This window comes from Sinocyclocheilus anshuiensis, unplaced genomic scaffold (assembly GCF_001515605.1).
Source record: "Sinocyclocheilus anshuiensis isolate Anshui unplaced genomic scaffold, SAMN03320099.WGS_v1.1 scaffold300, whole genome shotgun sequence".
Taxonomy (NCBI): Eukaryota; Metazoa; Chordata; class Actinopteri; order Cypriniformes; family Cyprinidae; genus Sinocyclocheilus; species Sinocyclocheilus anshuiensis.
The window spans coordinates 767,374-781,995 of record NW_015557379.1 but is presented as its reverse complement, the minus strand read 5'-3'; the positions used below and the strand labels follow the sequence as shown (position 1 = coordinate 781,995).

The 14,622-nt window shown below is 34.8% G+C and overlaps 1 protein-coding gene across 1 annotated transcript in view; it reads left to right on the top strand.

The window, feature by feature from the left end:
- Nucleotides 1-14,622, top strand: part of LOC107679132 (anaphase-promoting complex subunit 1-like) — a 75,772-nt gene that overhangs the window by 44,554 nt on the left and 16,596 nt on the right. Inside the window, exons 21-33 of the mRNA XM_016474593.1 lie at nucleotides 299-381; nucleotides 1,173-1,251; nucleotides 3,174-3,248; nucleotides 4,097-4,167; nucleotides 4,347-4,437; nucleotides 4,524-4,577; nucleotides 4,663-4,856; nucleotides 7,863-7,949; nucleotides 8,563-8,680; nucleotides 10,251-10,328; nucleotides 10,412-10,479; nucleotides 12,049-12,187; nucleotides 12,485-12,571. Of these exons, the coding sequence (XP_016330079.1) occupies nucleotides 299-381; nucleotides 1,173-1,251; nucleotides 3,174-3,248; nucleotides 4,097-4,167; nucleotides 4,347-4,437; nucleotides 4,524-4,577; nucleotides 4,663-4,856; nucleotides 7,863-7,949; nucleotides 8,563-8,680; nucleotides 10,251-10,328; nucleotides 10,412-10,479; nucleotides 12,049-12,187; nucleotides 12,485-12,571 (1,224 nt within the window). The remainder of the gene's footprint in view (nucleotides 1-298; nucleotides 382-1,172; nucleotides 1,252-3,173; nucleotides 3,249-4,096; nucleotides 4,168-4,346; nucleotides 4,438-4,523; nucleotides 4,578-4,662; nucleotides 4,857-7,862; nucleotides 7,950-8,562; nucleotides 8,681-10,250; nucleotides 10,329-10,411; nucleotides 10,480-12,048; nucleotides 12,188-12,484; nucleotides 12,572-14,622) is intronic.

Here is a 14,622-nt window from a genome sequence, read left to right as displayed (position 1 = left end):
ACACACACACACACACACATGCATTTTAATTTAATTTAAATTGAGTTAACGAACAAATGCAGAATAGTAATTTGAATTTGAGAAGTAAAATTAAAATCGAATGAGAGTTGAATAAATTTATACAGCATAACTGATCTAAGTGCAGTTTTAGATGGTATGCATAATGTTTGAAATGCCATCTACAGAAATTTGTATTTATTTTAATTTGAATAAATTAGTATGGTAGTATACTGAACTTACCCTTACACTGCATTATCTAATAGGGTTAAAAAAAATTAAATGTAGCTATTTTTATTAGGAGGGTGACACTATCAATGTGGACGTGACCTGTCCTGGTGCAACACTTGCCCTAGCCATGATTTACCTGAAAACAAATAATAGGTGAGTTTCGTTTCTTCATTCACCTACTTTAGTTTCATTTCTAAATGGAAAAACCAAAGAAACACATTGTAACTTTAAGCATCAAAGTGAAGTGTTATTTGGAGTTATCAATATACTAGTATAGTATTATTTATTAATATTTTCAGTTAGGCTTTATTTTTATACTTTCAGTTTTCATTTTTAATTTTACAAATTGTATGTGCTTTTGTCATTTTTACTACTTATTATTTAAATATTTCTGTATAGCTTTAATATTAATACTTATTTTTTTCAGTTAGTTGCCAAGACAATATCACAATTTTTTTTTGTTTTTAATCTTTCATTATATTTAAATTGTATTTTATTTCAGCTTTGTCAGTTGCTGAAAATGATTTTTAATAGTTTTATTTATGATGATTTTACGGCTTTACTGCCCCTTCTGCTCACTTTTGTCTTTAATTGTTGAGCAAACCGTTTGCCTCAAATGCGCAACTTTGGTTGATGTAGAAATTGACAGGCTTCTCAAACAAACAGAGCAATATTTTGAAAGAGTGTTACGCTCTCCGGAAAGTCAACTCACAAATTAGATATAGTTGTCTGTGTGCAATAATCCAGGATAAGAGAGAATTTCCCAATAATCACACTCTTGACCTTTAAAGTAAAATCCATTATTCGTTGTGAATCATGAAAGTCTCTTTCTGTGTAAAAAAGGCCGACATCTTCCTCATCTTCAGCTCTTATGTTCAATGCAAAGCCTTTTTCGGTTCTGTCTGCTCTCTCACATTCACACCTGTCTCTCTGGTCCCCTCCAGGTCTATAGCTGATTGGTTGAAAGCCCCGGACACCATGTTTCTGCTGGACTTCATCAAGCCTGAGTTTTTGCTGCTGAGGGTGAGAGAGCGATACAGGGCTGACAGCCATCAGAAGTTCATTCGGGCCTTTGGGCTCGCAGGGACTTACACATTAACAGCTCACATTGGGTTCAGTCACACTTTTTTTACCAAGTGTTCTCATGTTTTACGATGGCTTTTCAGGCAACATATGGGGTCATTTTAGCCTGTTGTGCTTGTTAACCAACAGGAAGGTCACTTCCTTCTCAGATTCTTCTCTGGCCTTCTCTGACTGTGGAACCGTTCCAAATCCTAGAGTGCTGCCTTCGTAGACTGCGTGTTAAGACTATTCCGAAAAGTGGTATTTTATGCTGCCTTTAAAGATATATTTGTGTCCAAATTCAATAGAAGTACTGCATATCCACCTTATTTTGCAATGTGGAAATAAGCTATTTTCTCTGAATTTGTGAGAATTTCATTAGCTGCTATTGGTAGATAACTAGCAGAATAACAAAGTGCAGTAAACAGTAAAACTATTTGCGCTACAAACCAGTGTGTTTAGGATTATGATAATGAATTAAAATAATATCATCACAAATACCAGTTTGAAATATCAAGCAGCATAACAGACTGTTTGTACAGGTAAAAATTTCCAAGTCCAAGATGGTTGTTTACAAATGTAATTTATTCAGTAATAAAAAGTATCAATATGAATACTTCATTCTAATTACAAATAAATTATTTTAGCCAGTATTCTGTATGTTAAAAAAAATCCTGCCATGAGCTTAACAACACGCTTTTACCACACTCGTAAATGTTTTTTGTTTTATTTTTGCATTGAAATGTAGATAATGATTTTTTAAAATGTAAATTTTAATATAATATAGTTGAACAAACTCACTTAAACAGTTTAGTATAATTTTGCCCGAAAAAGTTTTAGAATTTTTATCATATGTGACCCTGGAGCACAAAACCTTAAGTCTTAAGTCGCTTGGGTATATTTTTAGCAATAGCCAAAAAAACATTGTATGGGTCAAAGTGATCGATTTTTCTTTTATGGCAAAAATCATTAGGATATTGAGTAAAGATCATGTTCCATGAAGATATTTTGTAAATTTCCTACCGTAAATATATCAAAACTTAATGTTTGATTAGTAATATGCATTGCTAAGAACTTCATTTGGACAACTTTAAAGGCGATTTTCTCAGTATTTAGATTTTTTTTGCACCCTCAGATTCCACATTTTCAAATAGTTGTATCTCGGCCAAATATTACAGCTTTCAGATGATGTGTAAATCTCCATTTCAAAAAATTGACCCTTATGACTGGTTTTGTGGTCCAGGGTCACATATGTTAATGTAAAAAATCTTGTGTAATATAACTTGTGTTTGTTTGTTTTTATGGGTTTTATTTTATTATTTATACTTGTATTTTTAAAATTGTTTTTGCCATGAAAATAGCCTAAGATACTGACATGGCATTAAATAAAAATATACTACTACTACTATATAGTTTATTTTTGGCCCTTCATAGTAAAAAAGTAGAGGTCAACCTGTATGTATTTTTGGATGGCCAATGATATAAAGCCGATATAGGCCTAAACACAGTATCGATATTAGATAGTAAATAAAGATGTATAACAATTTATCTAATACAAATCTGTATTTATTTTACATAATGTTTACTAAAATAATCAATACATTATTTGAAAATGAATCTACTTTAAAAAAATAATTTGAACTTGATAGATAAATCTAATGCATTTGATGTGAACGGCTCCTTAGAAGGCAACTGCCAAGTAGGCAAGCCAGCTCACTAGGTTTTGGAACAGAGCCTATGTCACACAGGACTTAACCAATAAACATGAATGCTTACAAAAGAAAGGGGGTGTACAAATATTTCCTATTTTAAAATTCAGCGTAAAATGTTTATTCATAGCAAGCTCTTTGTGTTTGGTAGCTTTGTCTTTGTTCTCTCTACAGACGCTGGCCAGATGTCTTATCATGTGGGACGAGATCTTTCCCAATGCTGATTGGGTGACCAGTAATGTGCCTCAGGTATGTTAGAGATCTAACACACTGCAGGGACTCATCCAATATTGCGTCCTGTTTCCAACTAGTTTCTCAAGGGGAAGCACATTTTTGCCTCAGGTCATGTTTTCGCTTCCTGTTCCCCTGTAAGTTCATAGGTTGGTCAAATATTTAGCAACGCTTGTGTTGCAAAACGCAGAGCTGTTTGGTCACTTCAGCTGTAGAGGTGGTGCGCAGGTCATTGAGCAAGAGAGCAGGGAGAAGAAGTGCGTCTTTTAATTGTGAAGTCATTTCACCATGCTGCATTAGAAAATCACACAGAAATGGTTAAAAACCAAGTTTCTGTTAATTTAGTTGCTTTTATGTTCTCATTTTTGCATGCAAAAAGAAAAGATCATTCACAATTCAGTATTCAAATATCGCTGACATTATCACTGATGATAATGTTTGGAATGTTTGAATACTGAAAATTCTATCAATGTAGGTCAATGGAAAATTTCTTCCTTATTTGGACATTTACGAAAACCATAAATAGATACAACTTTTAATAAAGAGGGATACAAAAAATCTTCCATATTACTGACTTCTAGCCAAAGATTATAGATTTACCAAGACAGTGCACTCTTATTACTATGATTGGAAGTAACTGCTGTGTGCACTATGGCTATTTAATTGTGAGTTACTCAAGAGGTTTTTGAGATTTCAATATTTCCCCATTCAAATAGTTAGACTTAGTCTTGTATGCTCAGAATAGCTGTTCGAAAGTGTTGCAAATATGGCCTCCAAGTGAACAGACTTTCCTTGAAAGGGACTTTGTTTCTATCATTGAGCTTACACTTAATTTGATAAGCTAAAAATAAGCTTTGCGTTTTCAGATCATCCAAGAAAACATCGGAAACCAGGAGCAGACACCCATCTCTGAGGATCTCAACATGGAGACCTTAGTGTGAGTAGCAGCTGACTCTCTATGATGTTTTGATCGTGTGATTTCTAGGAGATCCTCATACCCACGGATTGTTTCTCGCCCTTATGGAGGTGTTTTCTATTATGACTTTCCAATGAGTTTTTGTTCCTTTGATGACTGGATGAGTGAAATAAGGCAGACATTTGTCATTGTTTCCACAGTCAAGCTCATGACTATATAATTGCTGGAGGCTGCCTGGCCGTGGGATTCCGGTTTGCTGGGTCTGCAAATTCAGATGCTTTTGACTGCTTAGTAAGTGGACGTTTACTTCCCACTTACAGATTTGAGATCTTTCTGAAAGTTCTGTGAATATTCTTAATATTGTCTTTCTCCATCAGTACAAATTTGCCAGAAACTTCATGCAGTGTCTGACAACCTCCACGGCTACAGTGGTAAGCATTTGTTTGCATTGAAGGCGAACATCATAATATTATGTAATCACAAATATTTATTCACACAATGTCCGGTCTCCTCCAGACAGGGCAGTATAACCTGCAGACGTGTTTAAGCATGGTCCTCCTGGCGGTTTCAATGGTGATGGCTGGTTCAGGGAACTTGAAAGTGTTGCAGCTGTGCCGATTCCTCCACAAACGCACCTTTGGCGAGATGAACTATGGCTTCCACATGGCCCATCACATGGCTCTGGGCCTGCTCTTCCTGGGTGGAGGGAGGTTAGTTGACAAATGTATAAAAGAGTCCATCTTTACCTATACTACCCAGCACCTCAGTTCACTTCATAGACATTATTATGCATTTAATTACTTGTGTTTGCTAAGCATCAGTATTACTATTGCCCATTCTTAGTGTATTAAACAACCCTATGTCCCTAAGTATAGAGTGCTACAGTGATGATATATTTTTGTAGTCCATCTGGAAGTTAGCATCACCTTGCGTCCCTCGACAAAAAGCCAGTAGGCTTTTGGATTATTGCATAAAACAAGCTCTGTGGCCAGCAAAAGTTTAAGATTATCGCATGTTTTTACATGTAAACACAAAGAGGCTGTTGAAGCTGATTAGGCAAGGCAAGGCAAGTGTATTTATATAGCACATTTCATATACAATGGTCATTCAAAATGCTTTACATAAAAGAAGAGAAAATAATAATAAAAAAAAAAATCACAACAATAAAACAAGGAATTTAAAAACTTTGAAAATGATTTAAAAATTGATTTAAGAGGTTTAAAATGAATTTAAAACAGTTAAGAATAGAAAATGATTATACATCAAATATAGTGCAATCAGTTCGGACATTGCACAGTGCTCATTCAGTAAATGCACAGCTAAACAGATGAGTTTTGAGTCTGCATTTAAATGTGACTAATGTTTTAGCACATCTGATCTCTTCTGGAAGCTGATTCCAACTGCGGGCGGCATAATAACTAAAAGCGGACTCCCCTTGTTCTGTGTGAACCCTTGGTATTTCTAACTGACTCGATCCTAATGATCTGAGTGGTCTGTTAGGTTTATAGTCAGTGAACATATCTGCTATGTATTTAGGTCCTAGGCCATTGAGTGATTTATAAACGAGTAAAAGTACTTTAAAATCAATCCTAAATATAACTGGAAGCCAGTGTAAGGACCTGAGGACTGGTGTGATTAGTGAGTAAATGAGTTAGCAACAACTTCTGCAGTCCCATCTACGTTGCCACATGTTTGCCTTTTTTAAGAGACATAAAAGCTTAAAAAAATCATGAGTTGGATATTACTGATGTAGAGTAAAATATCTTGAGTGCAAACACAGAACTTATTTCAGGCCAAAAACCCACTGACTTTGGGACAATTAAACCGTAAGTTGAAAAATACTTGCTAAATTTTTTAGGTTTAAGACTCATTGTGTAACTCATCCCACACATACATCAATGATTCCTCAGGACAAAGGTTTTTGGTATGTGGCCAAGCAAAGCGTGAGAACATGCCAGCTACAGTTCATGCTATTTATAACCACAGATAAAGCATTATTGTGTTTTTGTCCCCTGACTTTAAAACTGCGATAATAGCCTTTATCATAATACTTCCTCTGTTATGAAATGCCTTCTTTATCTCCTTTGACCCCACATTTCATCCTCTGCTAAATAAAGCATTAAAGGAAGTTCATCCACAAAGGAATGCCGTCATCATTTGCTCATTCTCATATCGTTCACGCTTCTGCATATTCAGAGTTACATTCGGTCACACAATGCATGAGATTCAGCCTTCATGTCAAATGTGCAATAATGATTCTTCATGCACCAAGTTTAAATTTAGAAGAAAGAAAATCATATTGGTCTGGAATAGTGATGCACGTATATGAAAAATGAATGAAAATTCTTGACCAAAATTGTAAATTCAGGTTGTACTTGGGCAAAACTGAAAATGAATTTTATTTAATAGCCAATTAATTTGTCAAATAAAAACTAAGCTGTACAAACATTTAAATTGCACTTTTTTTTGCAACTTTTTAATAACAGAATTATGTTTCTACTCCACTTTGTTGTTGAAATTTAAATGGTGGCTATAATATATTTTTCAAACATGCATTAAATAATTAAGACAACCGGTTAAGTAAAAAAAATATAATGAATATGTAATAATAGTGCATGTATTTGCCAAAATGCTCCTCTCCTGAGTTTTTTTTTTAGCTAACTATGTCTTTCTTGAGATACATGACCTATTGTTTACAAGCTGTTTTACTGACGTCTTTCCACGGTTGCAACACTGATTGAGCGATTACATGAGACATGATACATTTCAGTAAGTTGTTCTGTTTCTTTCAACATACTTTCTGATGTTCATTCATGCTTATTTTGTGCTGTAACTAGTAATAAACTGTAAGAGATGATTGCTTGAACTGAGGTGCTACAGCAATCTGTGATTTAGTTCATGCATTAACCGTAAACAGCATTGACTAAAATATTGATATTGAGGTTTAAGAATCCATATCAGTTTTGTTATTGTTAAATCAGTGCATTCAACATTGTTTGCATGAAATCGACTGACACGGAGAAACACTAATGAAATATAGCTGTTTCGGTCAATGATTTTGGCCCTCCAAAACTATTTCAGCCAAAACCAAAAATGACTGTTTTGGCTGAATTTTTGGTTGCTGACATTTTGATGCATCACTAGTTTTGCAACATGAAAATGAATGTTGTTTTTAAACTCGTGCATAATTTACCTTATACAAAAATGGCAGACACCACCCTGCCTGTATTGCTGCTATAGATATGAGAAGAATTGCATATAAAAACTGTACATGCATGTGTGAAGCAGCGAGCTGCAGGTGTTGTGGTGGGCCGGTACACAAGCTCTTGAGCGTTTTAAAAGAGAAATAAGGTGATCTCTAACCAGGTCAATGTAAGACACAGCGAGAGTCTCTCGTCCTGTCAGAACCTGTTCGAGAGCACTCTTCAACTCGCCCATTATTTTTAAGTGAGGCCTTTTGAAAGAGCACAAATAGTACCGGTGAACAATGGATGACCAATTTCCCCCTCGCCACACATTTGCGTGTGTCACATGCGCTCTGAAATATTGCCTCCGGGGACAGCTGGATATGCAGCATGTGCGTCCTTTGTTTATTTTACACTAATTTTCCAACATCAATTCACATGCATTGTTAATTTATGTTTTGTTCACTCAAAAGGTAATATGAAAAAAGTCAAAAACCTAATTTTTATGACATACTTTTGCTTTTCCCCCAGGTACACGCTTAGCACCTCCAACTCGGCCATTGCTGCCCTCCTTTGTGCACTTTATCCTCATTTTCCTGCTCACAGCACAGACAACAGGTAGACAACAGCTGCTAACACACACATCACAGTGAGCAAATATGGCTGTATTGTCTTCGCTTCTGAGGAAAACCACTTTCATTTTTACTGTAAATGAGACTTGTTTACCCAGAATCGTGAATGTGTGTGTGTATTAAATGCTCGTATCTACATGGTGTCAAAGTGTCCTGTTATACACTGGGCCCAAAAAGTATTCGCACACTTGAGTCACACTTAAAAACATGTGAATGACGTCGCATTAGATAAGAAGATATCAAACCAAGTGCCATTTGTTTTAAAGAAAGAGCACAAACACAGTTTTCAGATGAAACATTTCACAAAACTATTTTCAGTTTGAAATGACAAAACAATACATCTAGTCATTTTTGAAGTGTTTTAAGCATAAATGTGCAATACTTTCTGTGGAGACTGTATTTAGTCTACTAAACGAACTACTACTAAAAAAGAATAGAGATGAGAGTAAACACTTGACAGTAATTGAAACACATATTCCAGAGTTTCTAACTACAACTGATTGTCTGTCAGGCTGGTGTATGGGATTGAGTTTAAGGCTGGAAGTATAAATCATCATTTTTTGTTTCTACTAAACATATGTTCTTGTTCCTCTTTGCAGGTATCACCTCCAGGCGTTGCGCCACCTGGCTGTGCTCGCAGCAGAACCGCGTCTGCTGGTGCCTGTAGATGTGGACACCCTCAAACCCTGCTACGCTCTGCTAGATGTCACCTACAAGGTATGTGCTGCACGTGCCTCACGCCTTGATGTGGTCTTTCAAAGCATACATTTACTCACATTCAATGAAACCCAGTGTTATTTTAGTATTAAGTATGTACTATTATGGTGTTTATAAAATATTTGAATTAGCTTTTATTTTTATATTTTCATTTCTCATGTTAACTTCAGTTTAAGTTGTGTGCTTTTGTCATTTAAAAAAAATATATATTTTAAACATTTCTATTTAGCTTTATTTTAGTTTTAATAATTTGAATACTTCAACTTATTTTATTTCAATTAGTTGTCAAGGTAAGATTTCTATTTTTTTAATCTTATTTAGGTTTAAGTTTTTAATCTAATGTTTACATTTTATTTTACTTCAATTAACAAATATTGTGTTAATAGGTTTAGTTTTCATTTTAGTTAACAATAACAACACTGGTTACCAACATTAAATCAAAATAGACCATTTTTACTTTTTTAATTCACATGTTCTGGAGATTTTTTTTTGTAATTGTTCACTGAAATGCAAAAAATGCAACTTGCTGTGTCTCTAAAAAATGCTATTTTAGCATTATTTAAATACTAATATATATATTTGGAATTTGCTTTGATTTTTGTAATTTCAATTTTCATCTTAATTAATTTTTTTAGTAATTTTGTTATGTGCTTTTTGTCATTTTATTCATTTTTAACATGTTTTTTTTAGATATTCATTTATTTTTATTTCATGTTGCCTTGACACTTAACTGAATTGAAAAGTTTAACTTTTTCACCTAATATGTATTTTTCATTTTATTTCATGTTTAGTTCAATTAAAAAATGTTTTAGTTTTAGCTAACAACAATAACCCTGCTCTGAAATGACTTTCCCTCTCAGATGGGGTGTGTGATAGAAAATAATGTTAACCAATAGCCAATCATTTGTTTTAGACTATAGTTGTAGGTAATTTAGCTTTTCTTTGTTGTGAAATGCACTGATATAATGATGGTTAAAATTAAAGGTTGTGTCAATATTAGAAAATAAGAATATATTTTAAAAATGCAACTTGAGTCACAATTGGGATAAGTAGTGATGCTCTTAAGGATGAACTTGACCTTTCGACCTCCATGTCCGGGTCAAAAGCTTCCTCAAAAGTGCACTGCAAAATGATTTCACATCAGACTGAAACTTTTCATGATCCCTTTTCAGTTCTTGACTCAAATCACATTTCTTCCCTTATTTCACTTGCTGAATGCCATTTGTTGTTGAAGACTGTAATTAGCACATAGCTCCACATCCCAACATCTATCCGTCCTGTTGTGTGTGAGGCCATTAGGCCACATCAAAGAGATTCTTAGGTGATAAACACGGCGAAGGACTGCTGAAGGTTGACCGTGACGTCTGACCATGTTTCCCCTGCTGCTTTGAGGACTCAGCTTTTCAATTAAATGACGCCAGCCAAAGGAAGGGAACCAGCTGTTCACAGCAATTACAAAGACGTCTTTGTTCACGCAGGCGTAGAGTCACGCATAGTGAACGTATACATTGTGATGCAAGGCGTTAGGTTTCTAATCTGTTTGTGCATGCATGTGGTATGTGTTTAATAGGAGACGCAGTGGTACGAAGAGACGACCGTGGAGTTGATGGCTCCCACTATGCTGCCTGAACTTAACCTTCTGAAACGGGTAATAAATTAAACCACTTCCAAGTACAGCTCATACAAACTCCCTAAATCTGACATTATAGTTTTTTTTTTCTTTGCATCCAGATTAAGGTGAAAGGTCCAAGATATTGGGAGCTGAACATTGACATCAGTAAAGGAACCCAACATCTGCAGTAAGTCTGCATGTATATTAAGCAAGGTGGAATCAAACTAAACGACTATCTAGTATTTTAAGGCCTCATAGCCATGCTCCAGATGTGAATGCTTTTTCAGTAGGTGCCCAGCAATGTTATGCCTTAATGTTATGTAACTTCTTTTTGCAATCTAAGAGAGCACCACACGTGTTCTTCAATATAAGACAATCCCAGAAAGCACTGAGACAAGCTCAGTAAAAAAAATTTCGTTTATTTTGTTCAGTACTGAAGTATCAGTGTACACAGAATTTTTGCATACTATATACACACATAACCGTTCACAATTCTGGGGTCAGTAAGACTTAAATTAAGAATGCATAGAAATGTTATTAGAATTTAAAACTTTTATTTAGCAAGGATATAGAATTACACAAGAGTCACACAAAACTTACCTTTATTTATTAAAAGGAGAAGAATTGCCTTTGGGATTTTTATGAAGTTTTATTAATTTTATTTGGGATTTATTAATTATTAAGTCAGTCTTCCTTGACTGTAAAATCTATTTTATTACAGTGCCCTGCTTTAAATTATACTAGGAAAGGTTTTTTTTTTTTTTTTACTCAAAGGACATTAATAAATTATTTTTTAGAAAAACTTCTCCTGGGAAACTGTTAGAATTTATCAAATATCAGTTTGAAAGATTGTATGTACTGTTATTTATTTATTTTACAATTTCTTTTATTTTGTTTGTAAATAATTATTGTTTAATTATTATATACAATTCCTTGAAGTGTTGTTATCAAGACTATTTTACATTTTATTACTCGCGAGTTTTCCATTAATATAGCCTTTGATGCTGATATGGTACAATGATAAATAAATGATAAATAAACATGTAGTGATAAATAATAATTCAGCAAGGAGGCATTAAATTGACCAAAAGTGACAGTAAAGACATTTATAATGTTATAAACCTTTTCTATTTTAAATAAATGCTTTTCTTTTAAGCTTTTTATTCATCAAAGAATCCTGAAAAAAAAAATGCAAAAACTGTTAAGCTTGTTTAATATTAAAAATAATAAGCAGCACAGCACCATTTTTAGAAATCAGAAATGTTTCTTGAGCAGCAAATCAGCATATTAGAACGATTTCTGAAGGATCATGTGACACTGAAGACTGGAGTTATGATGCTGAAAATGCAGATTTTCTTCCCAGAAATAAATTTTATTTTAAAACTTATTCAAATAGAAAACATTTATTTTAAATTGTAAAAATATTTTATAATTTTAGTTTTTGCTGTATTTCTGATCAAATATATGCAGCCTCAGTGAGCAATAGAGACTTCTTTTGAAAATATGAAACAAATGTACCAAACCCAAACTTTTTAACAATAGTGTAGTTTTATGCTTAATGCTGACCTCTTAAAATAATCAATGTGAGTGCTGTTTATGAAGCACACAGAGTTGCTGCCCATAGAGTGTTCCAAATCACTCACTTAATAGGTTCCATGTTTTGTTTGTATGCTTCTTTAGAAGGCAGCTCACTAGGTTTTGGAACGGAGCTCAAGTTAATTGTGATCAAGAATTTTAAGTACATTCTGCTTTCTAGATCCATCCTATCCAAAGACGGCGTTCTGTATGTGAAGTTGCGCGCCGGACAGCTGCCCTACAAGGATGACCCTCAAGGCTGGAAGAGCTTACTGGCCCCCAACCTCAACAACAGAAGTGCTGAAGTGCGCACTTTTAAGGTCGGTCTGTGTGCACACTAAATATTACCAACAGTCTACTGACCACAAACTGGTTTGGCCGACATCTGTCAGTATTTACTGTGTCATATGTCTGTTTGTATATAATTCAAGCATTAATCCACTCATGCAAATACAGAGGATAAAGGTGTAAAGATATTTCCGGATGTTTGCTGAGGTCTTGTGTTCCTAATTGGATTAAAGCAGCATAATGTGTTCTTTTGAAACTGCTGCAAAGAATGCTTTTCATGTCAATTAACTATTTTTCCCTTCCATCCCACTTGTTCGTCTCCTACGCAGCCCGAGGCCATCTCAACCTTCACCTCTGACGTGGCTCTGGTCTCCTTCGCCGAGTACTTCTGCAGGGCCTCGGAAAACATGAAGCATGTGAGACCAAAAACATGTTGTTTTAAGGCAAAGCGCTTGGTTTGGGTAATAGGAAAAAAGCATTCATGTACAGAGGCAAAGTTTTGTCCATGTGCATTCGTAAGGAAAGTGACGTGGATACTAAATAGTTGTCAGAGACAAAATTTTGCTCTACTGAGATGACTTGATCTTTTAAAAACTGTTTGGGTGAGGTGAAAGCCCTCAGTCTACACACTGCAGGGTGCAATTGTTTAGTGATTAATGTTTTGTTCTTAAACATCTAAGACAGAGGAAAAAAGAAAAGCCTTTGGTTTTTATGTTTATGGATCGTTAGAGGATTATGCTGGGTCATTTTCATCTTAAAGGAATGATCTGGGGTCTGTTAAGTTATTTTTTATTTCCAAAATTTGTTTTGTGTTCTTGGAAAAAAAGTATTTAGGCCTCCCTCAGTTTGCAAAAGTAAAAAGTAAGCAGGTGTACAGTAATAAGGGATGCAAACATGTCGCTTTTTGGGGAAAATGTCTTTTTTGCATCCAAAGTAAGTCCTAGTTTCAGTGCGGCATTGCATTCTTTTGTAATGAGAATCGTTTATAGATCTGTTGTAAACAAAGGTTTTTAGGGCTCCCTGTGGTTCTCCATCAAAATAAAAGCTCGATGGTGTTATTTTTGAAAGCAAAGAAATTAAGACTTAATATCCATTAATATCCATGAATATTAGTTAGCTCTGTAAAGTTATAGTAAAATTATGAAATAATAATTATTCAAAGAGCTAGTAGTAGTAGTAGTAGTTATAGTGTCTTAATTAGTTATAATTATTAAATACTCTTATATTTTACAGTACAATAGTATTATAACAGTAGTAATACATTTCTTTATTGGTTTAAGTTTTGCAATTTAATAAAAGAAAAACATAAAATAGTATAAAATAATGTTAATTATAATAATATAATTATTATTTGTGGTAGTGTCATTATTAAATACTCGATTATTTTATTTTACAGTACAGTAGTATTATTACTGTAGTAATATTTCTTTATTGGTTTCATTTTTTTTTTTTTTACAATTTAAAAAAATAATATATAATATAATTATTATTATTAAAGGGGTCATATGATGTTGCTAAAAAGAACATTATTTTGTGTATTTGGTGTAATGAAATTACACCAAATAATGTTTATGCGGTTTAAGGTTAAAAAAACACATTATTTTCCACATACTGTACATTATTGTTTCTCCTCTATGCCCCGCCTTTCTGAAACGTGTCGATTTTTACAAAGCTCATCGATCTGAAAAGCGAGGTGTGCTCTGATTGGCCAGCTATCCAGTGCATTGTGATTGGCCGAATACCTCAAGCGTGTGACGGAAATGTTACGCCCCTACCATACTGTGATGCCTTGTCCCGGCCGGAGCGACGAGACAAAAACATTAAAACCCATTATAAACGAGGCATTTGTTGCATCCAGTGGGGACATAATTACGGATTATAATGACTTATACTGTCTCTTTACGCGTTGCGTTGCATCGCGCCGCGTAAACATAAAAACATGTCTGCATTTGTGATCGGAGAAATGACAAACAACAAGCGCTACTCTACACTGCTCAAAACTCGCGTTTGAATCATCAGTGGCAAATTCTTTAAATATAAAAAAACGTACTTACAGTCTGTGAGTCAGAACAGCCGGCATTGTAGTCTACTCTACCAGGATCAGGAAACAGTCCTCCATAAAATGTGCTGCACACATCTGAATATTTGGGTTGAACTGTTCTGGAACAGTGTTGTAAATACAACTTAACCATTGATTTCTAGTCGTGTCCTCTTTTGGAAGACCAAACAAAGTAGTTTCGCTTTCACAACGAAACACAGCGTCACACGCGGCAGCGGCCTAGAGTGAAGAACGGCCGGCGGGCTGAGTGAGAGGAGGCCGGTGAGCTTGAGAACGGAGCGGGCGTGTGGCAACCACATGTGACGACCCCGGGCTGGACTCTGCTTCGTCCACGGTGAAAGCCGATCCAGCGATCCACAGCGCAAAGTTGTTTTATTTCCTCAGCAACCAGCACGGATCAGCTCCAGG